The sequence below is a fragment of the Aspergillus melleus genome (genome assembly GCF_016097325.1).
Source record: "Aspergillus melleus strain CBS 546.65 chromosome Unknown contig5, whole genome shotgun sequence".
NCBI classification, from domain to species: Eukaryota; Fungi; Ascomycota; class Eurotiomycetes; order Eurotiales; family Aspergillaceae; genus Aspergillus; species Aspergillus melleus.
Genome location: NW_025763374.1, coordinates 1,377,204 through 1,399,660, shown reverse-complemented (window position 1 = coordinate 1,399,660; position 22,457 = coordinate 1,377,204). Strand labels below are relative to the sequence as shown.

Sequence of the window (22,457 nt, the reverse complement as noted above, 5' to 3'; positions counted from 1 at the left end):
TCATGAGCACAGATGCCCTCGCAAGTACACCCAGCTCCCTGACCTTGTCCATTATATTGTTGAATGGAAGAAAAATAATGTACACACACATTTCTATACTATTCTACAGTCGTTTTGTCTCTTCGAAGCCATCGATTATAGCTTCCACACAGCCCAGTCTTTCAAGTCGAGCTCTCGAATGATCCCAGCCAGCGGTCCCTGCAACTCCATTCCCTGTGCCCATAGCTTAGGGCCGGCCATGTAGCCAATGAACCCTTCCGGGCCTGAAACCAGGATCATGTTGCGAGGGGAAGATCCGCTGGTGGAGGATCCCGACTTTGTGAATTCTAGGATAGCATTCTTCTCAATGAATGCATTTTCTTCGTCGACATAATAATCCACCGTGACCTGACCAGGGTATTGGGTCTTGAGAGCCTCTAGCTCCCGGACCATGGGCGAGACATGGGTGGGAGGAGGCGCAGATGTTGAAGTTGACGACGGGGAAGACCCGGAAAACCAAGACCGTTGAGGTTTGGCTATCGTGGTATCGTTGACACCGCCGGCACAGTCTTCCCGGCGGCGATTAGCCCACAGAATGTGAATTCGAGGCTTGTGAGTACTGCTGGTGCGGCGAAGCAGTGTATATCCCGCCTGAAGAGCAGGGGCTATACCAGTGCCCCCAGCGATGAACAACACCTGCTGAGTGTCGGCAGGCACCAGACACTCGATCTTGGGTCCACGTATTTCAATGGGAGTCCCTACGTCCAGACTATGCAGATACCGGGATACTTCGCCAAAGGGGTCTCTACGGATAAAGAACCGCAATTCGTCCTCGTCCTCGTCCTCTTTGCCAGTGGATACGGACGGCAAGGGGGTATAGTCCCTTCCAATCTGCAGCTGCGGCTGTTTGAACATAACGCTCCATACCCCCGTCCTCCAAGCTTCATCATAGACGGCATGATTGCCCTCGTCGGGCTTTGGCGGCTTGAGTGTGAAGACGCTCCCCGTGGACGAGACCGGTTCCCTTGATATAAGATAGTAGGGGGTGAACCGCTCTGGATTTAACGTAGTCGACCCGGAGTTTTGCTGAGATCGGATATACGCCCCGATCCCCGCCGCTGCGATACTCACGAGCGCAAGTCGCATCCATCGACGCCGCGGCGGCGGAGAAGAGGGCGGGGCGGAAGCACCATAGCGACGGCACTGCGGACGATGGAGGGAGTTAACGGGGGGACATGGCGGGCGGAGAGAAAAGAGGGTGGGATTGGAAAGGCGAGACTTCATGATCAACACCAAGCCGAAGAAGGAGAGACAATGGACGAAGGGGACGAGGGAGACTCGAAGATAAATGAGATTGCGGAGAAAGAAGGCAAAAAAAGAAGCGCCCGGCAGGCATCAACCCGCTAAGCCTCTTTGGGGGCCGATCGTCATCCTCTCCTTCTTTCATTGTTCCCTCTTCTGCTTCAACTTCCCACTTTTTGTCCTTTTTTCGTGTTTGGCCAGTTTGGGATCCCACGGAGGACGGACACACTTTTTCTTCTTCTCTTCACTTCACTGCCCTCCTTGACCTTCCACTCGCCCGCCCTTCGATGGGATGGACCCCTTCTTGCCTTACGATCTTTGACCTGCTCACATGTCAATCTCGCCTCCCTGTCTTCTCTCCTTTTAATCCTCGATCGCCATGTCCCGTATGCCTTTTTCCGGTGCTGAAAGCCGGTCAGACCATCATCGGGCTCCGCGCGACTCACTAGAACTTGCTTCGCTCGCCTCCTCTCCTGCCGGCGCTGGGTCCTCGCGCTCCTCCTCCCCCTCCGGCATTTCGTCGTCGCGCAAGCTCTCTCTCGAGGAAGAGGATCCTCTATCAAACTCCTATCAACACACAAATTTCGACTCCGGGCGACCTAGGTCGGCTCGATCATATTCGGTGTCGTCTGCTTTCGATTTCGGGAGAACGCTCTTCCCCCTGTCGCAGACTGCCGGTGGTTATGCTCCCTTGGGCGCCCCATCGGCACTAGATCGAGAGGCTGGAGCCGCCGATGGCTCGTTGGAGAAAAACAAGACCCTGACATACCTAAATGGGCTCTCATTGGTCGTGGGCCTGATCATCGGCTCCGGGATTTTCTCTTCTCCCAGCCAGGTCAATGTCAATGCGGGCTCTCCGGGCGCATCGCTGATTGCTTGGGTGGTCGCCGGCTTACTGGCATGGACGGGAGCGGCCAGCTACGCGGAGCTTGGAGGCGCGATTCCTCTAAATGGTGGGTCCCAGGTATACCTTTCCAAGATCTTTGGGGAGTTGGCGGGCTTTCTCTTCACCTGGTGTGCCGTCCTTGTTCTTAAGCCAGGCAGCGCGGCGATTATCGCCATCATATTTGGGGAGTATGTTGTCCGTGCCGTGGTGGGGGCCGAGGTCGAGCAGGTCAACCCCTGGATCAACAAGGGCGTCGCCGTGGGAAGTGTTTTGGTGGTCACCCTGTTGAACTGCGCATCGACCCGGGTGGCTACCCGCCTCGGTGACGTTCTCATGTTCTTCAAATTCATCGCCTTGCTCGGAGTTACCGTCATCGGCATCGTCGTGGCGATCACCGGTCTGTCGTCGAGTGGCAGTGCGAGTGAGGAGTGGAAATCTGGCTGGTTTAAGGGCACGAGTACGGACGTGTCGGCGTGGGCGCTTGCTCTGTATGCAGGCCTCTGGGCCTTTGACGGCTGGGACAATGTACGTGTCTGAAGACTTGCTTCATTCGAAACATTTAAGAGCTAATGAACGAGCAGACAAACTATGTGACGGGCGAATTCAAAAACCCTAATCGTGACCTTCCCCGTGTCATTCACACGACCATGCCGCTGGTCATTCTCAGCTATCTACTTGCCAATATCTCGTACTTCCTCGTCCTGCCCCATTCCACCATCGAGGCGAGCAACACAGTTGTCGTTCAGTTCGGCGACAAGGTCTTTGGGTCTGTTGGGGCTCTGGTGTTTGCGCTGATCGTCTCGGCCAGCTGTTTCGGCGCCCTCAATGCCACAATCTTCACGAGTGGGCGCTTGGTATATGCCGCCGGCAAGGAAGGTTACCTGCCCTCGGTGTTTGGTCATCTGTGGACCCGGGGATCACCTAGCAGCGGGTCAAGCAACCGATTGCAGCACCGCTCGTGCGCTAGCAAAGTTACCGCGCGCATCTTCGGAGAGGGTACGCGGATCGGTTACACCCCGATTTACGCGATGGCTCTGAACAGTGCTCTCACGCTCATTTACGTCGTCGTGGGTGAATTCAGGACGCTGGTCACCTTTTACGGCGTGGCCGGCTATACCTTCTACTTCCTCACCGTGCTCGGCCTCATCGTCCTGAGGATCCGCGAACCGCATCTGGAGCGGCCGTACAAGACGTGGATCTCCAATCCCATTATCTTCTGCTGCGTCAGCTTGTTTCTTCTAAGCAGGGCGGTTATTGCAGAGCCCCTGCAGACCCTGATCGTTGTGGCCTTCATCATCGCCGGGGTACCGGTCTATTTCTGGCGCATCTACCAGCGCGATGGCCGCAAAGCATTACCAGGGTGGAAATTCTGGCAATCGCGATAGCCACCAGGACTACCTGGCTCGGCTTTTTATGCAAGCTCTCTATCCCTTTTCCTTCTTCCTTTTCTCTCTCTCTCTCTCTCTCTCTCTCTCTCCATAACTCTCCCGCCAAGGTCTATCATTTCTAATCCTCCGGCGGGCTGAGACGACTTTTGCATCGGTCCGGTGTACTCTGGCATAAATATCATAAACGACAGGCGATTGTCGCCGCCTTGCAATGCAAGGTCGAGTTGTCTCCTTTTCTCAACATGTTTGATAGAAGCGGAAGAGTGTTTATAATCATGAATGGGTGGGACGGGTACATGAAATCTATTGATACACATAATTAATCAAATAATGCGATTCGATCAAGACGTTTCTTACAGGCTTCACTTGCAGACTGCAGTCCAGTGGTCCCCACCAGGAACCATGGCTGGGAGGACGATTTCCGGGGGTTCCTCGGGGAAAATCAATCCCTCGTGGGTCAAAATTAGGCAGCCAAACTTGCCAAAGTCAATGCGGTGGCGGAGACGCAGGCAACGCGGGCCAGGTGAATCAGGGGGAATAACGTTCTGCAAGCATTCGGCCAATTGTTCGAGTTTAGGCGAGATCGGGACCCTGAGATCCCGGAAGACTGTATCGAAGCCGCCCATGTTGGGTGCAGCGGAGTGGATCTGGCGTTCAGACGTTGTTTATCTGAAATTCCACGTTCTATACTATTTCCGTAACCGGCGCCGGTGAAACATTTCCTGATTCCTGGGGGAGACGTGACTTGAACCGATCTGGGGAATTCTGGCAAGGTCTCAGTCGATCCTATCCCACTGCTCCACACCCTCGATTTCTCTCACGAAATGACGTGAAATCTTCCCGTCCCGCGAAAGAGGCGGTGGTGACAGACAGGCCCTGTCCCTCCGACCTCATCGTTACGCCCTCCCAGATGACGGCCTCGTTGAACTCGAAGTTATCAATCGACTTCCACCGGGCCATGTCAAGCTCAAGCAAGTCGACCGAGGTCCAACATGTGGACTTCCCGGACGAGATGATTCCTGCGTCGACAGGGAAGTCGGCCGTCAATCTCGCGTTGATGCTGGCTTGCGTGGTCTTCGGGGCTGCGTCGTTCTTGTTTGGCTTCGATGATAAGATCATATCGCCAGTGGCTGCGCTGGAACCCTTTGTGAGTTCGCTGGCATACCCGACGGTATATATGTACAAACATACATATCAGAGCTGATCCTTTTTTGAAAAATTTAGGTGGATCGATATCAAGGCCTCAATCCTAAAACGGGCGTCTACTCTATGACGGCTCGCAATCAGACCATCATCTTCTCGGTTCCGCTGGTGGGCTCGATCTTTGGAGGACTCGCAGCTTCGCCTCTGAACTTCCGACTGGGTCGCAAACCACCCGTGCTGATTGCATATGTTATTTCGGTTGGCGGCGGGTTGCTTCAGCTGTTCGCACCGAACCTGGCAGCTTTTGTCTCGGGTCGGTTTCTGAACGCCATCGCCATGGGCATCGCCAATGGCACTGTTCCCTTATACTTGTCCGAGGTGAGGATGAGCTCAACCTATTGCCTCAAGAGGTCGTCTGGTGTGACTGAAACTTTGCATTTGACTAGATAGTCCCCTCCTCGATGAGAGGCCGGAGCGTTTCGATGATCAATATCTTAAATGTGATGGCTGGGTTGATAGGAACAATTGTGGTATTTGTGACCCAAAAACTAGGGGGCAGAGAGTCGTATATGATCCCCTTGGCGGTTCAGACCGCCGTCCCTGGAGTTCTCTTTATCTGTACACTCCCTGTCTCGGAGAGCCCCCAGTGGCTGGTCGCCCGAGGCCGCATGGAGCAGGCCCGGACGAGCCTGCAGAAGCTGCGCGGGTTCGACGCACAGGCGGTAGAAGAAGAGCTGGGCATCATTCAGCTCAGCGAACAGACCGAGCGAGAACTGCGAGCCAGTGGGAATTTCTGGGAGATCTTCACGCGACAACACCTTCGGCGAACCATAACTGCCGGCTCTTTCTACTCCTTGAATCAGATCTCTGGCGTGATCCTGTCTACGACATACAGCACGGTGTTCCTGGCTGAGATGGGTACCAAGGACCCCTTCTCTCTGACCGTGATCGCATCATGTTGCACACTTGCCGGGGCGATAGCCGCACCTCTCGTGATCGACCGAAGGGGACGTCGTCCAACCGCTTTAGTAGGAATGAGTGCCCTGTTCATCATCGACGCCGTGGCCGGGAGCCTGGCGTTCAGCCGAGGCGACGCGCAGTCAATCCAGGCAATCGCAGCCTTGTCCTTTATATTCAATTTCTTCTGGGCCTCTTCGTTTGCGTCGTTGTCCAATCTGATGCCCTCGGAGATTGCCACTCCCAAGCTCCGCCACCACACCATGGCCTATACAATTGCCTGTGCGCAAATCACCGCCGTGATCACTACGCTCGTCGTTCCGCAGCTAACGACGGCTGACGCGGCAGGCCTAGGAGCCAGGGCCTACCTTATTTTTGCTGGATGCATGGCGTGCATTCTAGTGTTTACCTACTTCTTCATGCCCGAAACCAAAGATCGGACCTTTGCAGAAATCAACGAGATGTATGAGGCTAAAGTACCGGCGCGGAAATGGCGACAGTATCAGACTTCAGAACGAGCCCGGACGGGCAAGTGTTTTCCACATGGACAGACCGTAGTATCTTCGAGCAAATCCGGGTCCTAAGCCTGTGGGGGTGAGGGACAATTCCGTCGTCCTTGGCGTGTATGTATATCAACCTAATAGACACAAATTCCTTATCCTCGGTAGCTTGAGATGTGCGCAGCAATCGGTTTGGTCCTCATCCAGGAGTTAATGCGTCCCACTTAATATATAAACATGTGTATATCGTATCGCCGCAAATGATAGCGACAGAAAGGGGAGGTATCCAGATAAAGAGAGGGGAAGAAGAAAAAATTACAAAACACATGTTTCGAAAGACATGCTTTATTGGGGAGTCCAGCTCGCGTTTGATTTGTCGTCTGTATGCGAAGTACCCAAGAACGTCTTGTACTTTTCCAAGAATGGGTGGTTGCCGCCCCGAAGACTGCCAAGCAGCAATAAGAAATCCTCGGCCAGGGAATGTGATAGCGGGGCGGCACGTGGAGATTGCGACATCGATCCTGTCAGATTTGTAGACGATACTCCAGAGCCAGACGCATTCTCAACGGCGGGACCGAGAACGAATCCATCTCCTCCGGGGGACCGAGCGTTGGGCGATACACCGATGGCACTAATGGCGATATCGTACAGTTTTTCGACCTGATCTGGTAAGCTTGGAGTGAAAGAAATGTCCCCTGCTGATGTTAGACACTCACAAGGCCTATTCCATGTGCCTCCATGGAGCTAAGACGTAAGGACTGGCAAATCTTTAGTGTGTCATTAGCGACTGAAACAGCATACGTGAAACAGAGTTCTTCGTGATCTGACGTGGGCTTCAAAAGACCATGCGCAGAGCATAGAACCCATACACGATTTTGGAGCCACTTTTTGGTGATAAAGACATCGGCGCACTGGGTCTCCCGCAGACCCATGGCCGGATAGGCCCCGCGAGAGCCACCTGAAGCGGACTTGCTGCGCTCAAACCAGTCGTACCCCTTATATCGCTCCGATTCACTGACACGACTGAGGTTTTGGTGGATGGCTAAGGCCTTCGCCTCGGTAAGCCTGTCGCAGTATCCAGCATTTATGCTGCATCGTCGATTCCAGCAATCAACAACATCCTCATCAACCGCATCAAATAATTCCATCAAACGGGCCAACCCCATCATGCCTTTGGCGTCCTTTTCATTGTGAACAATGATACCCGATACCAGGCTATGCGTTGCGCTGTGGATGAAATCGTGAACCGAGCGCATACTAAACCCTGGCTTTCCCCAGAAGGTTATAGGATGTCTGCGTTGCAGTGCATAGGCTCTTTGGGTTGGGGGAACAAGCAAGTTAGATTGAAGTGCAGGATAGACAGAGAGAGAGGAGAGAGAGGTGGCTTACCTCTCTGTGATGGATAAGACAAGGTATGTTCGCAAACGTTGACCCTTCTCTTCACTAGAAAGCTCCCTATATGAGTCGGGGTTGTTGAGCCCCAAGGTAGCGGCAAGATCAAGAGCCTCTCGTAAGCGGAGCCACGCCGCATTATGCTGGTTGCTGCCGAAGAGACAGCCAAAGAGGAAAAAGCTCGTTAGGACAGCCTCGATAGTCGGATGCTCCCCAAAATCAGAGCAGCTCCGCATCTTGGTGGCTTCGTTCATCATCAATCTAGCCTGACCGGCGCGGGATTGGGATGTGGGGCGTTCATCAATCTCAATTGGCTGGGTTAAAGAAAAGGCACACAGCGACAATAACATCGAACCAAACTGCGGGTTCCTCCGATGCTCCTGCGACAACATTCGGACGAATAGGGACGATCGATTTAGGACGGGCAAGGTCGGATGCAAGCGGTCAAAGTAGACGTCGATCCATGGTATCATGTTTGCTTCGACAATGGAAGGGGGCCATATGGTCTTCAGTCCACTCGATTCGGCGTGAGGGGCCCCAACGCTCGACACGGGGAGATTCGAAGCTTCGACGGGTTGAGGTATCCGCGCCGGGTCCGCCGATTCGGTTTGTATGATGGACGGCAGGGACGTCTTGAGGTAGATATTACTACCCGGGAAATCAAAGATTGGCATCTGGCCATCCAGATTATCGGGCAGCCAATACTCGACATCGTTTCTCTCATTCCAGCTGATTCCGCTATTGCTACGAGAATCAACCGAGGAGGCATCTGCGCCCCATCCGGTGGCAATGGAAGGAGGGGCATGGGCCGGCGCAAGGTCGACGGGCAGATGATGAGGTTCAGCGGACATATGCCACGGCGCGGCCTCCTGCATGGGAGGAACCGCGCCGAGCTGTTCTCCCTGCGGCAACGGCGCCTCCGGTGGATAGGGAAAGGCGGGGGCGGGAAACGATTGAGGGTCGGTTTGAGGCCGCGGGCTTTTGGCCGGCAGATGGGTTTGCTGCTGTCGGATTTGCGATACGCGACTTTTTGGGATCCAATGACATTGAATGATAAGAAAGAATCCGACAATCGATCCCCGACGAGATTCAGTTGGTTCGATAAAACTCACTGTCCGGTTGGACCCCGTTTCTTCTGTGGTTGGAAGAAGGTACAATCAAAGCCCATGGAAACGCAGGCCTTACATGGGTGCGACAGACTGCACTGTTGAGCCGTACTGACTAGGTTAGCATCCACCCCCACTGTTGGAGTGGCGAGAGGAAAGGGGAAAGACGTCTGCTTGCCTTGATCTTGCGGAATTTGCATTGGTCGCACGCTCTTTTCGCGATAGTCCCCGAGGCCTTCCTTCGGGAATCTGTGCGAATGGCCCCCGTCGGGGTTGGCACGGCGGCATCCGAGGTCGGGTTCATGCTGGCATAATTAAATTCCAGAACAATTCGATTAAATGACTTGAACGGAGTAGACTAGAGCGACTAGAACCGGTCCACAATCGGCGGGACTGGGGTGTTGGCTTCTTGATGCCTCTCACAGATAGAAGCAAAAAAATCAATAAAAAGAAGGGGGATTATGCAGGAGCATCCGAGGTGCAGAAGATCTGGAGAAAAGGGCAGGAGAGAGAGAAAAAACGAAAAAAAGGACCGGCCGCGGAGGCCCCCGCGTTACGGGAAGGGAAAGACAAGGCATCAAGGCTCGTGTCCGTCGGACCGTATTGTCCGTCCGTCCTCCGGTATCGTATGGTACGTCATCTCCCTGCACTTCCATAGTTAGTTATGTACCTACGGAGTATACTTGTGTACTTTATACCTCTGTCCATCTCTCTATCCATCTTATATGTACTCCAATCCTCTCCAACTCCTCCACTTAATTAGAATATGACCTTATCTCGACCCCACCGTATAAATAGCTTCAGTGATCACATTCATGATCACATACTACCTATACCTTCACATCAATATCCTCAGCCTCCGAGAAACACAACATGGGTAGTCATCAGTCATGGGCGCAGATCGTCGCCGAGAAACGCTCCCAGCGCGATCGCTTGTTAAAGCCCTACATGGTCTCGGATGTGGACCAGCGACCCCCTCAGGTCCGCCGCTTGCAGGATCGCTCATGTCTTCGGGACGATCCTCTTTCGCAGGAGATCACGGAGATTGACAATATAGGCTCCTTGCTCGAACGCTTAAAGACTGCCAAATTCACCGCCGAGCAAGTTGCCCTGGCTTATATCAAGAGGTACCCGGTCTTCCCCGCGGGATTGCAGACCCTGAGTTGAACTGACGTTCGTCATCCTAGGGCTGTGATAGCGCACCAACTGGTATGGATTGATGAGAGGCCTTGTCCCCTTCGGAGCTCTGATTAACCACGGTAGGGCATCGATAGACCAATTGTCTCACAGAGGTGGTGTTTGAAGAGGCATTGGCACAGGCTCGAGCTTTGGATCGCGAATTCCAAGAGACCGGCCAACTCAAGGGACCGCTCCACGGTATCCCGCTCACCGTGAAGGACCAGTTTAATGTCAAAGGGGTAGACACCACTCTTGGCTATGTGGGACGTTCCTTTGCGCCTGCTACCGACGATGCCGTCCTAATTCACATGCTGAAAGACATGGGTGCCATCGTGCTGGCTAAATCTAATTTGCCGCAGAGCATCATGGTATGCCCCCCTCTCTAGTTGGTCATATCACGAAAGACTAAATCTAATCAATTGCGAAGTGGGCAGAAACGGAGAATCCTCTATGGGGCCTGACTGTCAACCCCCGAAACCCTGCATTCACACCAGGTGGCTCGACCGGGGGAGAGAGTGTCCTTCTGGCCTTACAGGGCTCTCTGCTAGGCTTAGGAACCGATATAGGCGGTAGTGTCCGGATTCCTCAGAACATCATGGGCTTGTACGGATTCAAACCTAGTGTGAGTGTCTCGCCGTTGCTTCCCACCTAGAACAACCCTCTTCCTGAATGATGAATCCCAACTCCTGGTACGTAGTAATAACCTCGGAGCAGAGCGGCAGGCTTCCATACTACGGAGTTCCAGTCTCCACTGAGGGACAGGAACACGTTCCTTCCGCCATCGGTCCAATGGCTCGGGATCTGTCTTCCATATGCTACGTGAGTCGGCTGATAGCTAACGCCAGACCTTGGGAGCGGGATCCCAGATGCGCTCCTCTCGAATGGAACGAGGGGGTTTTCCAGTCCGTACAAAGTCGACCTTTGGTAATAGGCTTGATTCTGGATGACGGCGTGGTGAAAGTCCACCCTCCTATCGAGAGGGTGCTCCGGCAATTAGCAACGAAGTTACAAGCCGCGGGCCATGAGTTGCTTGTCTGGGATACATCAGATCATCTAGAATGTATCCGGCTCATGGATCGTTACTATACTGCCGATGGCTGTGAAGACATCCGTCGCGACGTTGATGCAGCCGGAGAGCCACTCATCCCCCACGTGGAAGCGCTCGTCAAGCGCGGGGAGGCCATTTCGGTCTATGACTACTGGCAACTCAATAAGCAAAAGATTGCACTGCAGAAAAAATACCTCGACAAGTGGAACGCCGCACGATCGGCGTCGGGACAGCCAGTTGATGTCCTCTTGTCCCCCACCATGCCGCACTTGGCAATTCCCCATCGCCAAGTGCGATGGGTTGGCTACACGAAGATTTGGAATCTGCTTGACTACCCCGCGGTCACTCTTCCCATCGACCAGGCGAGAGAAGGTGTGGATGACCTTCCGGCGGAGCCATATCAACCACGCAATGAGCTTGACGCCTGGAACTGGGGCCTGTACGATGTAAAGGCCTCGGAAGGCCACCCAATTGGGGTACAGGTCATCGGGCCGAAGCTAAATGAAGAGAAAGTGCTAGGAGCTGCAAGTGCTATTGAGAAAATTTGGAGAGGGTAATGCGCAGGTAACAGTACCTAATCCGCCTGATATCTGGGAACTACTGAGTAGTGTGCACATGGTGGAGGTTGCCCTGAAGAGCCTCCCCCACTTTTCGGTTCTCGGGTGGGGGCATGCGATCACGGACGTTGGGGTAACAACCAGCGAGTTGGAGACTTGGAGTAGATGATGGACGATAAGAGGAGGTCGGAGACAGAGATGGCTGCTTTAGTAAGGGTTAATGCCGCTCGATAAGCCATGGGTCTTATCATCGCTGGGCTTCCCCACTCTTAGATAGTTTCGTTTATATAGAATTCAGTCTCCCCTCCGAAGATCGCTCACTGTTCTGATCGTTTCCTTCAATCGTACTCCATACTCGGCGCATTTGTTCCATCGGTTATTCCTGCAACCTTGTCGAGCCCTTTCTAAGCCCAACCCGTACCTCATTCCTTCAACTTGAAAACAGCAAGAAGAGACCATGGGCAAGAAACGAGTCTTGGTCAGCTACGGAGTAGATATCGACGCCGTGGCAGGTTGGCTGGGATCATACGGCGGCGAGGACAGCGCTAATGACATCAGTCGGGGTAAATTTGGTCGCCGTGCGAATGCATAGAGTACCGACACTGATACTGATTTCTACCGGCAGGCTTGTTCGCCGGCCACATTGGCACCATGCGCCTGCTGAAGATGTTCCAGAAATATGACATCAAAGCAACGTGGTTCATTCCTGGTCATTCTCTCGAGACCTTCCCGGAAGAATGCGCCAAGATCCGGGACGCCGGCCATGAGATTGGATTGCACGGCTACAGCCACGAGAACCCCTCAGATATGACGATGGAGCAGCAGCGGGACATCCTGGATAAGACCTATCGTATGATCCTAGACTTTTGCGGCAAGCCACCTCGCGGGATGGTTGCACCGTGGTGGGAGACGAGCAAAGAGATGACGGATCTCTTGCTCTCCTATGGGGTGGAATACGACCACTCCATGTCCCACCACGATTGCCAGATGTATTGGCTCCGTACGGGCGACACCTGGACGAAGATTGATTACAGCCAGAAGGCTGAAACATGGATGAAACCCTTAAATCGCGGCCAGGACACCGGTTTGGTAGAGATCCCGGGTAACTGGTACATCGACGACTTGCCTCCGATGATGTTTATCAAGTCAGCTCCCAACAGCCACGGATGGGTCAATCCCAGAGACATCGAGGATCTCTGGAAGGTGTGTATTCTTGTTCCGAATCTCCCTCTAATTGATCTGCAGCTGATCGGTTTATCTCAGGACCACTTTGACTACTTTTATCGAGAATATGACGAGTTTATCTTCCCCATGACCATCCATCCGGATGTGTCGGGCCGCCCACATGTTCTTCTCATGCACGAGAGGTAAGCTGATCGCGATCATGACGATCGATGATAAGCTTTTGAGTGCTGATCAATTTGTAGGATCATCGAGCATATCAACAAGCATGAGGGCGTGGAATGGGTGACCATGGAACAAATGTGTGATGATTTCAAGAGCAAAAACAAGCCGCCGGAGGGCGCGAAGATGCCGTCCGCTCCTATATTGAAATGATAGCAAAGTATGCCATGGGTTCAGCTTTCGTCATGTCCCGCAGATCTGTTGTCCCTCTCTGCGTATCGGCTGTATTGTGATTTATCCTAGTCTAATGTGAATGTGATAATACCTAACACCTTTCTTCGAGCATCAGGTCTCCTAAGAACCGTATACAACTCGCATGTTGGAATTCAAATAAAGAGTAATTTTGCCTGTGCTATCCCAACGCCCAAAAACACCAACCAAAGGATATGCCAGGGAAGAAATGTCGTTTCGGTCTATTATTTTCTTTTTGTTCGTTGCTTAGGCCTTCGGAGGCTCAAATAGCTGTGGCTTCATGTTGATCTTGCAGAGTTTCGATATGCAACCGCTCAACTGAAGCAAGGATTGTACGCCGTCCAAAATGCGCATATGGGTAAAACCGATCTCTCGGATGAACTCCAGCTTTGAATGCTCTGACAGCGTTGGGATGGTCTTGGTGACACGAAACATGGTGCTGATGATGTCATGAGAGGAGTATCCTAGGTCCCTATAGGAGACATTAGTATTGCTGTTCTTGAGCTCCTCCAATGTATTCCCTGATCGTAGAACATACCACAGCTCATTCAGCGATTCCAAGGCAGCATCCACCTTGCCTTCCCAGCAAGCCTTGATCATTGCTTGGACCTTGATAGGATGGGGGCTATCAACAACCCGGAAGACATTGTCTCCACTAACAAATCCGAAGCCAGACCATGTACTCTGAAGGTTGTTGATCGCTTGACGCATGTCTCCTTCGGCACTAAACACCAGCGCAGCAATTCCATCTTCGGTGTGCTCCACCTTCTCGGCCTCGCAAACTTGTTTCAACCGTTTGACAACCTGAGCATCGGTTAAACGGGCATAGCGAAGGATGGCGCATCGTGACTGAATAGGTTCGATGATCTTATTTGACTGGTTGCAGGCGAATGCAAATCGCGTGGTAGACGAATAGATTTCCATCGTTCGTCGCAGCGCTTGTTGAGCACCAGGCGTCATACTAAAGACGGATGGACACAGTCAGACACAAAACAGTCATGGGTAGCCCCGTCTGCACACGTACCTATCCGCTTCGTCAAGGATGACAATCTTGTGACGGCCCGGGGACAGCGTGACTTTCTTCTGGGCAAATCCCTTAATCCGATTGCGGACCACATCGATACCTGGAGGGCTTGTCAGACGCCGATGACCTCCCGGATCTCTAGTGAAACATTTGCAGTTGCATACCTCTCTCGTCACTAGCGTTCAGTTCCAAGACTGCCTCCTTATATGCATCGCCCAATAATTGTCTCGCCAAACACAGAATTGAAGTCGTCTTTCCGATACCCGGCATTCCGGAGATAATCACATGCGGCATATTTCCATCTTTCGCGATGATATTCAACCGTTCGATGGTCTCTGTGTTTCCGACGATGTCATCGAGGAAGACAGGACGGTATTTCTCGACCCTGCAGGTAGCTATCCGTCAGAGCTATCTTTCAGGGAGACGAAAGGATTGGTCGTATGCATACCAAGGCAGCTCGTAGTCGGGCGGAGCTCCTGTTGTGACAGCCTTGAGGCCATTGCGGGCAGCGCTAGCTGACGATTCAGCTGGGGCCATGATGAAAGAACTGGGATGCGTAGGGACAGGGTGGTGAGGTAGCAATGCTGCCGGTGTCGAGAAGGACGCGAAAACCGACGCGTCGAGCTTCGATGTGGATTTGACCCGATTGGGATTAATTCTCCATTACGAGACATGACGGAGTATTACATACTTTACGTTCTGGACAGGGCATCTGTACGGTACAGCACATACAGATACGGGCATCCGTTCCTTCTCCGCCTTTCTCCAACTCACGTCTACTTCACCAGACATTTTCAATAGTCAATTGCCCACCCATCGGCATCGCTTCCATATGGTAGCGCATTTTTATATTTTTATCCCACTCGATTTCCACCGTCAAGAGAACTGACGTACTGATTCGCAATGGGAGCAACCTCCGTCCGCCGCAATATCTTTCATCATCACCTCAGCAGGCGGCCGGTGTCTACCGCCCCTTCTAATGCTTCAGTGCCACCTACTGGCAGCGCCGCTAACCATGGTGGCTCCGGTCTTTCCTCTCACATGATATCTGCCGCCGCGTCCGAATCCACATCCTCTCTCAGCTCTGGCCCGATCGACAACGGAGAAATTGTGACCCGCGACAAGAATGGCGGCTACAAGCTTGACATCCCCGTTCTTCCGCCGATTGCTGGACGGGAGGGCGAAGAGGAGATGGAGGATGTTGAAGGCGGGGGCGTCTCTGGAGGCCCTAGCGCTGGAGGTACTGATTCTTCGGGGCAGGCAGGTATGAGCCAACGTGAAAAAGAGAGTACGCTGCCAACATCATTGCTCCCCCCCTGGCGAAAATGAGATGATGCTAACTGTGATCCTCCGGAACATAGAAATGGAGGCGACTTTAGTTGAAATGATGTGCCGAAGCCGTAACCGGCAATTGAGCAGCGAGCCAGCTGGTGAGTGTCATTTACAGTGTGATCGCCAATCTTATAGCCTGAATAACCTTGCCTTCCATACCGGCCACCGCCGACTCCAAGCTAACCTCTGAAGAAATTCTAAACCTTGTCCACCAAAGCCTCCGAAACAAAGTAGCTGAATTGGACGAAGACAATTGGATGTACGAACCGGACGCAGGGCTCTGATAACAGTGCAAGCGGACAAAGATGCATGCTCGCCCGCAACACGACCCCCGCGCATACCTATATTACAAGGAACCGCATTCTGTTTAGTCGAGCTCCGGATTCGCCGGTGCGGCCTCAACCTTTTTCGATTGAGCCCGGCCTCCTTGTACCCTCCGACCTCCCGCACCCTCTTGACCCCCTCCGAAGAACATGCTGCCCATCATATCCAACAACGGGTTACCTTGCCGGGGGATTTTGATCGCAAAATACTGCTCCCCAATCTGGGCCAATGCGTCATCCCATAGGCCCACCTCTTGGATTTGCGCCGCATAGTGCGCGGTGAGCTGCTTGAACAGGTCTGCGCTACCCCGCTGAATCGTAAGAAGCAGCATATTGAGGAAATTTAGCAGCGGCAGCGCGGGAAAGACTCGCACATCGGTACTAGCACTGCTAATCCCTTGCGAGTTAAGAGTGGGATTGGAGGCAGAGAGCCGCGATGTGAAGATAAGGAGGGCTTTGTTGGCATTGCGCAGGTTTCCCGTTAGAATGTACGGGAACACCGCGCGTGATGCATAGATAGCCGCAGTATGCGGTTCATCATTAGTATACCATTCATACTCGAGCTTGGCCAGAGTTTCGGCGGATTCAGACGTTCCGAGGATAAGATGCTTCTCGGCATCGTACGGTTCATGGTCTGCAACTTGTAATTAGGAATGAACGATTTCAAGATAAAAGGCTCGACATGAATACGGACCTTCGGCGTAAACGGATCCGGCTGCGTGATGCAACTCCGGGTCTCCTCTCTCCAAGGGCCCAAACCGCCCACTCCAGCCGATCAGCTCCTGGATAAACCGCTTGCGAGTGGGTTCCTCCGGAGGGAACTCATGAAGAAGCTCGATAAGGCGCTCTGTTATGAACGATAAGTCGTCAGCCAAGGCGCGCCCCATCCATAGCGGCTTCGGTACTAACTCTTCCGAGCACGGCCGTCTGTATCATTATCGCCTCCCACGATTTCCCAGCCTGCTTTGGTATACACTTCGACAACCAGCATAATGGCGAGATCTCCTCCACTAGCGGATGCACCTTGTTGCGATCCGGCTCTCAAAAGGGCGGTCGCGCCACCAGCCAGAAGCTCCGCGGCAGCATCGTAATTTGCTTGTTTGATGTATCGCGCGGCGATGACACGTAGTTGCTGATGCGCTTCGTAGTAAGCCCCGGAGGCGATCCTGGAGGAGACGACATATCACGGTTAGTATCGCTCGTAGACATGATAATTGAACCCCAGCGTAGAGCGTGGGTTAGCCAAGGACAAACATGGAAAAGAGTCACTTTTCTCGTTGACGGGCAATAGTCTTGTCGATGCGCGAAGTCATCTTGATTTCTGAGCTCCCCGCGAGAGCTGCAAACAAGTTTGGATACAGCAAGAGGATAGTAGGCAGTCGAAGCAAATCGTTGGTGGTTGCACTTGTTGCCAGAATCCGGAAGGGAATCACAAGTTCAAGGTGGGGGGAGAATTGCTCTGGCACGTTACGTTAAGTTACCTGCCAACGCCAAACTCCGGACTTACCCTTACTTAACCACTACTACTACTAACTACTACTAGATTCTCGACTCTCACCTCGACTATCTCAAGTGTTTCCCCCAATATCCAGACATACATAACCAGCCAATGCACGGCTTCGCAAAAGAATTAATTGAATCATAATGGCTCGTAGGGTCTTTAACATGCAGCCCATCGGCCGATTCTATGGCGCCAGCACCTCCATTCGACGTCCTAGGGTGCGCTCGTTCCTCTCTCTTTTTTTGTAGAAATACGTCGGGCTGTTAACGATCGTCTAGGAAATTACTTGTTTCTCGTACGATGATGAACATCAATTTCATCTGGGAGAGCCGTCCCTGCGGTACTACTACCCGCCCAGTCTTCCCGCAGATTTAAATCGCGGCTTTGATACCTTCCAGAAACTGGATGATGCAGCAGATGAACATCTAGATGCCCTTCTTGAGACGATCATCGCTCACGAAAAAGAAACGGGGAAGAAGTGTGAGACCGACATCATCACCTGGAGAGGCATGATGACCAAGGTCAGTAGTCGAACCATCGACCAGGTTCCTTGTGGAAGTCTTCTCTAATGGCATCGCCTAGATCTTGACCGCTCCGTTTGATACGATGAACGGGTTAGTGAGCTCTACCTTTTTTGTCTGTTTGACCAGCCTCGCTCACACAAGTGTAGGTGGGAAATGAACGCGACTAATTTTCAGGTGAGTGAATGAACTCCCGGCGTCCTGGTCCCTGGTAAATTTGGCAATTACCGGCTGACCTTCAAATTTCAGGGAACGATGTATGTAGGCCTCGAAACTTACCATCCTAACCAGTAATGGCTCTGACAGGTGCTAGATTCATCGAAGAAAACAATGCCTATAAAAACCAGCAAAAGCAAATACAGCACAATCAGAGAATGCCTCCGGGAATGGCTTCCCAGGAACTAATGGCATACTGGGGTACTGTCTATACAAGCTCCGTCCCCGCTGTGTCATCACCCTCTAACAATATGTAGGTTATAAGTTCGAGACACTATCCCTCCTCAATCAGACATGGGATTCGACTCCCCGCAGCGAGATTGAGGGTCGTGAAGACTTGGTCGTGAACAACAATGCACAGTACTGCTCTATTGTTCGGACAGGAATAGGTAGTACCCGGCTAGTTATCGGTGGAGAGGTCGATGCCGGTATGTAAGAATTCAAGAACGGAAGCCTTTTTCTGTTACTCTTTCGATCTCGGCTGAACCTTCTAACCTTATCTGATAGTTTGGGATTCCAAACCTGACCGCAAAGAAGATCCGATCAACTGGGTGGAGCTTAAAACCTCAGCCGAGATCAGGAATGATCGGGATATGGTTAAATACGAGCGGAAACTTCTGAAGTTCTGGGCTCAGTCTTTCCTACTTGGCGTCCCCAAGATTATTGTGGGCTTCCGTGATCAACAAGGCATTGTCCACCGGCTCGAGGAGCTCGATACGGCCAGCTTACCCGGCAAGGTCAAGAAATTTGGGAAAGGGACATGGGACGGAAATATCTGCATCAACTTTGCGGCCGAGTTTCTCGACTGTATGACTCGTCCCCTTGCTCTCGATATTGGTAATAACCTGCTAATGTGCACGAGGGTTAAAATCAACAATATGTGAAGAAGGCACGTGGAGAATTCGAAAGCCTGAGAAATCGTCAGTGATCGAAGTTTTCAAGACCAAAGAGACCGGGACAGGTGATATTCTTTCTTCGTCGTTTTCGACTTGGCGTTCTTCGTCTTGATCAACGCCCTGCCTGTGCACCTTTGACCGTTGGCTCCATGAAGGTCTGCAAGTGCGAAGCATCCCTAGCCAACGAGTGCTATTCCTGAAGCGATCTCATGAATGCCTCTGGCCAGCGAAGGGCACAAACTACGCGCAGATCTTCACTGGTGAACTTGTGGCGTGGCAGTTCCCAACACCGTTCTTGATATTATGTCACGAACGGGTACCTCACACGCCATTGGATTCGAGATGCAGGTGTGGGCTCTATGTATGAAAGGCGACGGCCGTGAGTTCTTGTTCGGATGCCTGAGAACTATAGTTGCAGCTGACTAGCTGCATACGAGGGACTAAATTCTTGGGAGGTATGACTTGTCTTTTTGCTAATATCCAAAACCATGACTGTACAATAGTTAAGATGATATCTAATGAAAAAGCAGGCCCGCTGTCTTGGGGTCCAGTGCTCAAATATTAATCCATAGATTATCCGTAGCCCCCAGTCCACCCAGTGCCTTTCGGCTAGAAGCTAGGATACTATACAGAAGACGGGCAGCTGTCCTTGGGGGGCTCAGTTCCCGAATCTTCTTCCTGTTTTCTCCGCAGCTGCTCCGCCTTCTTTGCGGCATATTTGAGCATTCTTCTGTGGACCTGCCCGTTGATGTGAATTTGCCATTGCTCCTCGTTGGTCATGGTCTTGTTGCAAATGTCACACTTCATAGCTTTAGACTCTGGCCGTGGACCCTTCTGCAATTGCGCCTCTTTTGCACCCAACGTTTTGCTTGCCAATTCTGAGAGAGATTTGGGGTCAGGTGTAGCTTCGTCCCGGAGCAAGGATTGAACGAGAAGCTCGGACGGCTCAGTGATGCACTTCTCCCAATCATCAACGTCGGTGCTGTCCAAAAGGAACAGCCGGTGTGTCATACCAGCCTCGGCTAGGGTGTTCCAAAGTTTGTTTCGAATCCATTTGATCTGGGATGCCGAATATTGACGGGTTGCAATCTTGATGAGTTCGATGCATGACTTCTTCAGATCCTCCAGTTCCGTCTCACTTCGGAGACCACTATGCAATGCTTCAAAGTAAGGCGCCAGTTCCTTGAATCCAATGGCAATCCATACTCCACGGGTAGGCTCAACGGTGATGCCTTGCTTGTTCTTCTCTCTGAGATACTCGAACATCCGCTCCGCTTCTGTCATTAAACCTTGTTCCATCATACTATCCACACGTTGATCGAGCCGAAAATTCAAGACATTCTTATCCGAATGGACCCAGAATATCATAGTCGGGAAGCGTAGCTGTTGCGCATCCCCTTGCGACTTTTCATCGGACACGCCTTGTTTCAGGCGTTTCTGCTCGGCATAGACCTCCGATGCGGGCCTTCCCGTCTGGAAATAAATCTCTAAAGAGCGGCGGATTTTCCGCGTCTCGTTTGGATGCCAGCGATCGGCCATAACCGGGTCGACCTCTCTGAGTTTCTCCAAAACCGCATCGGGATGCGCATCAAGAATTGGCCATTTGGCCGCGAGCTCCGCCAATTGATCGGGAGCGTCTCCATCCGTATCCTGATCAGTCGAGGACTCCGCAACGAGCTGATCCTTCAGCAATACTGCTTGCGTATAGTAATGAGTGCCCCCAACAAGTATCGGAATCTTCCCCCTTGAATGTATGTCCCGGATCAGCCGAAGGCATTCGTTCTTGAACAAGCCCACTCGCCACGGCTCTTCGCCCAGTCCGATGCAGTCGATTAGGTGGTGCGGAATACCATTGCGTTCCTCGACTGGAATCTGGTTCGTAATGATGGGAAGACCGCGATACATCTGCATCGCGTCTCCATTGATGATCTCACCATTGAAGCGGGAGGCAAGGTCCACTGCAAGCTATCTGCAATTATCAGCTACCGGTTCTTCTTCATGGGAAACTCTAGTCGCCGCTCCAACTCCGGTTTCACTTACCTTGGATTTACCGGTGCCAGTGGCACCAACGACGGTGAGGAGGGGCTCCATTATCGACAAGGGCCTGATAGGAGAGAGACAACGAAAGAACTGACGCATGGGAAGAACGTACGAGGGGCACCTAGCATCTTCGTCTCTAAGTCTGAGGGCACTATGTCAGAGAGGCCATCGTTTTCGTATCCAATTCAATCAAATGAGATGGGGCAGGGGGAAGATAGAGGGGAAAAGGCGCAAAAATTCCGACTGATCGGGGAAGGCGGTGCGGTGCGCCTCCGTTATCGACGGTCGCATCCATCGCGTGATAATGGCCTGCCATTCTTCTATCTTCTTCTTCTCTGAGTCACTGCTGGTCCTTGATCAAGGACCATAAATATCTAGAAAAGATCTTGTGATTCTTCTTCTACCGTTCGTTGCTTTCGATCCTCTCTCCTTGTGTGATATCTCAGGTTCCATCTAGTCGCAATGGCCGATTCCCCCGCACCTTCGATTCATGTTCAGAACCTGACGTACCAATTCCAAGATGGATCATCTGGTTTGACGGACGTGAATCTCCAGGTACCCTCCGGGAGCCGGACTCTACTCATTGGAGGTAAGAGAAGCTACTGCGCCGTATGGCTCGAGACTATGGATACTAACAGAATGGCAGCCAATGGCGCAGGCAAAACCACGCTGCTCCGCTTGCTGGCAGGTAAGCGTCTCGCTCCGAAGGATACGATTTCGATTGGAGGCAAGGATCCCTTCACGGACGGCCTCGAAGGGGTGACATACCTTGGGATGGAATGGGTTCTCAACGCCATCGTCCGCTCCGACATCGATATTCCCACCCTACTGGCCTCGGTCGGCGGGGACGCCTACCCCGAGCGAAGAGACGAGCTGGTGGAAATCCTTGACATCGATCTCAATTGGCGCATGCATACCGTCTCCGATGGCGAGCGGCGTCGCGTGCAGCTGGCTATGGGCTTGCTCCGGCCCTGGCAGGTGCTGCTTCTCGATGAGATCACCGTCGATCTGGACCTCCTTTCGCGGAGCAATTTCCTCGCTTTTCTCAAGCGTGAGACGGAGACCCGGCCGTGCACGATCGTGTATGCTACGCATATTCTAGACAATCTGTCCCAGTGGCCGACTCATCTTGTGCATATGCACTTGGGAAATGTACGGCAGTGGGGTCCAATGGAAAAATTCAACAACGAGGTTCCGGAAACGTCGCAGAATAGTCAACTCGGTGAGCTCGTCCTCAAGTGGCTGAGGGAGGACCTGAAAGCCAGAGGACCTCGGAATGGGCGACAGGGCCAAGGCAAGACCTACGAATCTCTCGAGGGAAAAGGTGGATATGGGTTTGAAAAACGCAATTGATCATGCGACTTTCCCTTCACCTCTCTCTCTCTCTCTCTCTCTCTCTCTTTACGAATCATTCAACAGTGATTCATGTCAACCTTACTGATATGATCTGCATGAACGGGGTTTACGGCATCAACGGCGTCGTTTGCATTTAGATCGGGTGGATAAATTCAACATCCCCAGGAGTTCTTTTAACATATATATCTCTAGCGAGATTTTCACTTTTGTACATA

General features: G+C 52.4%; 15 protein-coding genes across 15 annotated transcripts; 9 read left to right on the top strand and 6 right to left on the bottom strand.

The window, feature by feature from the left end:
* Positions 1-135: 135 nt before the first annotated feature.
* CYC2 (cytochrome b5 reductase family protein) lies at positions 136-1,263 on the bottom strand (the record flags this gene model as incomplete). Its single annotated transcript, XM_046090635.1, has 1 exon — positions 136-1,263. The coding sequence occupies one exon, from the start codon at positions 1,261-1,263 to the stop codon at positions 136-138; it is 1,128 nt and encodes a 375-aa protein (XP_045946610.1).
* A 397-nt stretch (positions 1,264-1,660) lies between these two features.
* LDX57_008913 (putative amino acid transporter) lies at positions 1,661-3,552 on the top strand (the record flags this gene model as incomplete). Its single annotated transcript, XM_046090634.1, has 2 exons — positions 1,661-2,692; positions 2,749-3,552. 2 exons carry the CDS (start codon positions 1,661-1,663, stop codon positions 3,550-3,552), a joined length of 1,836 nt encoding a protein of 611 aa, XP_045946609.1.
* Positions 3,553-3,917: 365 nt separating this feature from the next.
* Positions 3,918-4,181, bottom strand: LDX57_008912 (uncharacterized protein; the record flags this gene model as incomplete). Its single annotated transcript, XM_046090633.1, has 1 exon — positions 3,918-4,181. One exon carries the CDS (start codon positions 4,179-4,181, stop codon positions 3,918-3,920), a length of 264 nt encoding a protein of 87 aa, XP_045946608.1.
* Positions 4,182-4,465: 284 nt separating this feature from the next.
* LDX57_008911 (uncharacterized protein) lies at positions 4,466-6,815 on the top strand (the record flags this gene model as incomplete). The annotated part of the gene is made up of 3 exons (XM_046090632.1): positions 4,466-4,702; positions 4,780-5,076; positions 5,145-6,815. The coding sequence occupies 3 exons, from the start codon at positions 4,466-4,468 to the stop codon at positions 6,237-6,239; spliced, it is 1,629 nt and encodes a 542-aa protein (XP_045946607.1). The 3' UTR covers positions 6,240-6,815.
* Positions 6,501-8,957, bottom strand: LDX57_008910 (CeGAL family transcription factor; the record flags this gene model as incomplete). Its single annotated transcript, XM_046090631.1, has 6 exons — positions 6,501-6,815; positions 6,872-6,899; positions 6,957-7,469; positions 7,545-8,573; positions 8,660-8,764; positions 8,863-8,957. The coding sequence occupies 6 exons, from the start codon at positions 8,955-8,957 to the stop codon at positions 6,501-6,503; spliced, it is 2,085 nt and encodes a 694-aa protein (XP_045946606.1).
* Positions 8,958-9,526: 569 nt separating this feature from the next.
* On the top strand, positions 9,527-10,484 carry LDX57_008909 (uncharacterized protein; the record flags this gene model as incomplete). The annotated part of the gene is made up of 4 exons (XM_046090630.1): positions 9,527-9,780; positions 9,841-9,862; positions 9,928-10,200; positions 10,260-10,484. The coding sequence occupies 4 exons, from the start codon at positions 9,527-9,529 to the stop codon at positions 10,482-10,484; spliced, it is 774 nt and encodes a 257-aa protein (XP_045946605.1).
* Positions 10,485-10,903: 419 nt separating this feature from the next.
* Positions 10,904-11,437, top strand: LDX57_008908 (uncharacterized protein; the record flags this gene model as incomplete). Its single annotated transcript, XM_046090629.1, has 1 exon — positions 10,904-11,437. The coding sequence occupies one exon, from the start codon at positions 10,904-10,906 to the stop codon at positions 11,435-11,437; it is 534 nt and encodes a 177-aa protein (XP_045946604.1).
* A 457-nt stretch (positions 11,438-11,894) lies between these two features.
* On the top strand, positions 11,895-12,994 carry LDX57_008907 (polysaccharide deacetylase family protein; the record flags this gene model as incomplete). The annotated part of the gene is made up of 4 exons (XM_046090628.1): positions 11,895-12,000; positions 12,063-12,640; positions 12,701-12,804; positions 12,865-12,994. The coding sequence occupies 4 exons, from the start codon at positions 11,895-11,897 to the stop codon at positions 12,992-12,994; spliced, it is 918 nt and encodes a 305-aa protein (XP_045946603.1).
* A 285-nt stretch (positions 12,995-13,279) lies between these two features.
* On the bottom strand, positions 13,280-14,594 carry RFC4 (replication factor C subunit 4; the record flags this gene model as incomplete). The annotated part of the gene is made up of 5 exons (XM_046090627.1): positions 13,280-13,505; positions 13,572-13,994; positions 14,058-14,157; positions 14,222-14,442; positions 14,506-14,594. 5 exons carry the CDS (start codon positions 14,592-14,594, stop codon positions 13,280-13,282), a joined length of 1,059 nt encoding a protein of 352 aa, XP_045946602.1.
* A 366-nt stretch (positions 14,595-14,960) lies between these two features.
* On the top strand, positions 14,961-15,673 carry LDX57_008905 (uncharacterized protein; the record flags this gene model as incomplete). Its single annotated transcript, XM_046090626.1, has 3 exons — positions 14,961-15,345; positions 15,419-15,487; positions 15,582-15,673. 3 exons carry the CDS (start codon positions 14,961-14,963, stop codon positions 15,671-15,673), a joined length of 546 nt encoding a protein of 181 aa, XP_045946601.1.
* Positions 15,674-15,756: 83 nt separating this feature from the next.
* On the bottom strand, positions 15,757-17,025 carry LDX57_008904 (protein GET4; the record flags this gene model as incomplete). The annotated part of the gene is made up of 4 exons (XM_046090625.1): positions 15,757-16,346; positions 16,407-16,559; positions 16,622-16,878; positions 16,982-17,025. 4 exons carry the CDS (start codon positions 17,023-17,025, stop codon positions 15,757-15,759), a joined length of 1,044 nt encoding a protein of 347 aa, XP_045946600.1.
* Positions 17,026-17,356: 331 nt separating this feature from the next.
* On the top strand, positions 17,357-17,923 carry RAI1_2 (decapping endonuclease targeting mRNA; the record flags this gene model as incomplete). The annotated part of the gene is made up of 4 exons (XM_046090624.1): positions 17,357-17,431; positions 17,492-17,734; positions 17,796-17,827; positions 17,884-17,923. The coding sequence occupies 4 exons, from the start codon at positions 17,357-17,359 to the stop codon at positions 17,921-17,923; spliced, it is 390 nt and encodes a 129-aa protein (XP_045946599.1).
* Positions 17,924-18,027: 104 nt separating this feature from the next.
* RAI1_1 (DXO/RAI1 family decapping nuclease) lies at positions 18,028-18,834 on the top strand (the record flags this gene model as incomplete). The annotated part of the gene is made up of 3 exons (XM_046090623.1): positions 18,028-18,151; positions 18,208-18,378; positions 18,458-18,834. 3 exons carry the CDS (start codon positions 18,028-18,030, stop codon positions 18,832-18,834), a joined length of 672 nt encoding a protein of 223 aa, XP_045946598.1.
* A 636-nt stretch (positions 18,835-19,470) lies between these two features.
* tit1 (tRNA dimethylallyltransferase) lies at positions 19,471-20,757 on the bottom strand (the record flags this gene model as incomplete). The annotated part of the gene is made up of 1 exon (XM_046090622.1): positions 19,471-20,757. One exon carries the CDS (start codon positions 20,755-20,757, stop codon positions 19,471-19,473), a length of 1,287 nt encoding a protein of 428 aa, XP_045946597.1.
* Positions 20,758-21,348: 591 nt separating this feature from the next.
* Positions 21,349-22,239, top strand: CAF16 (putative ABC transporter; the record flags this gene model as incomplete). Its single annotated transcript, XM_046090621.1, has 2 exons — positions 21,349-21,475; positions 21,533-22,239. The coding sequence occupies 2 exons, from the start codon at positions 21,349-21,351 to the stop codon at positions 22,237-22,239; spliced, it is 834 nt and encodes a 277-aa protein (XP_045946596.1).
* Positions 22,240-22,457: the final 218 nt, after the last annotated feature.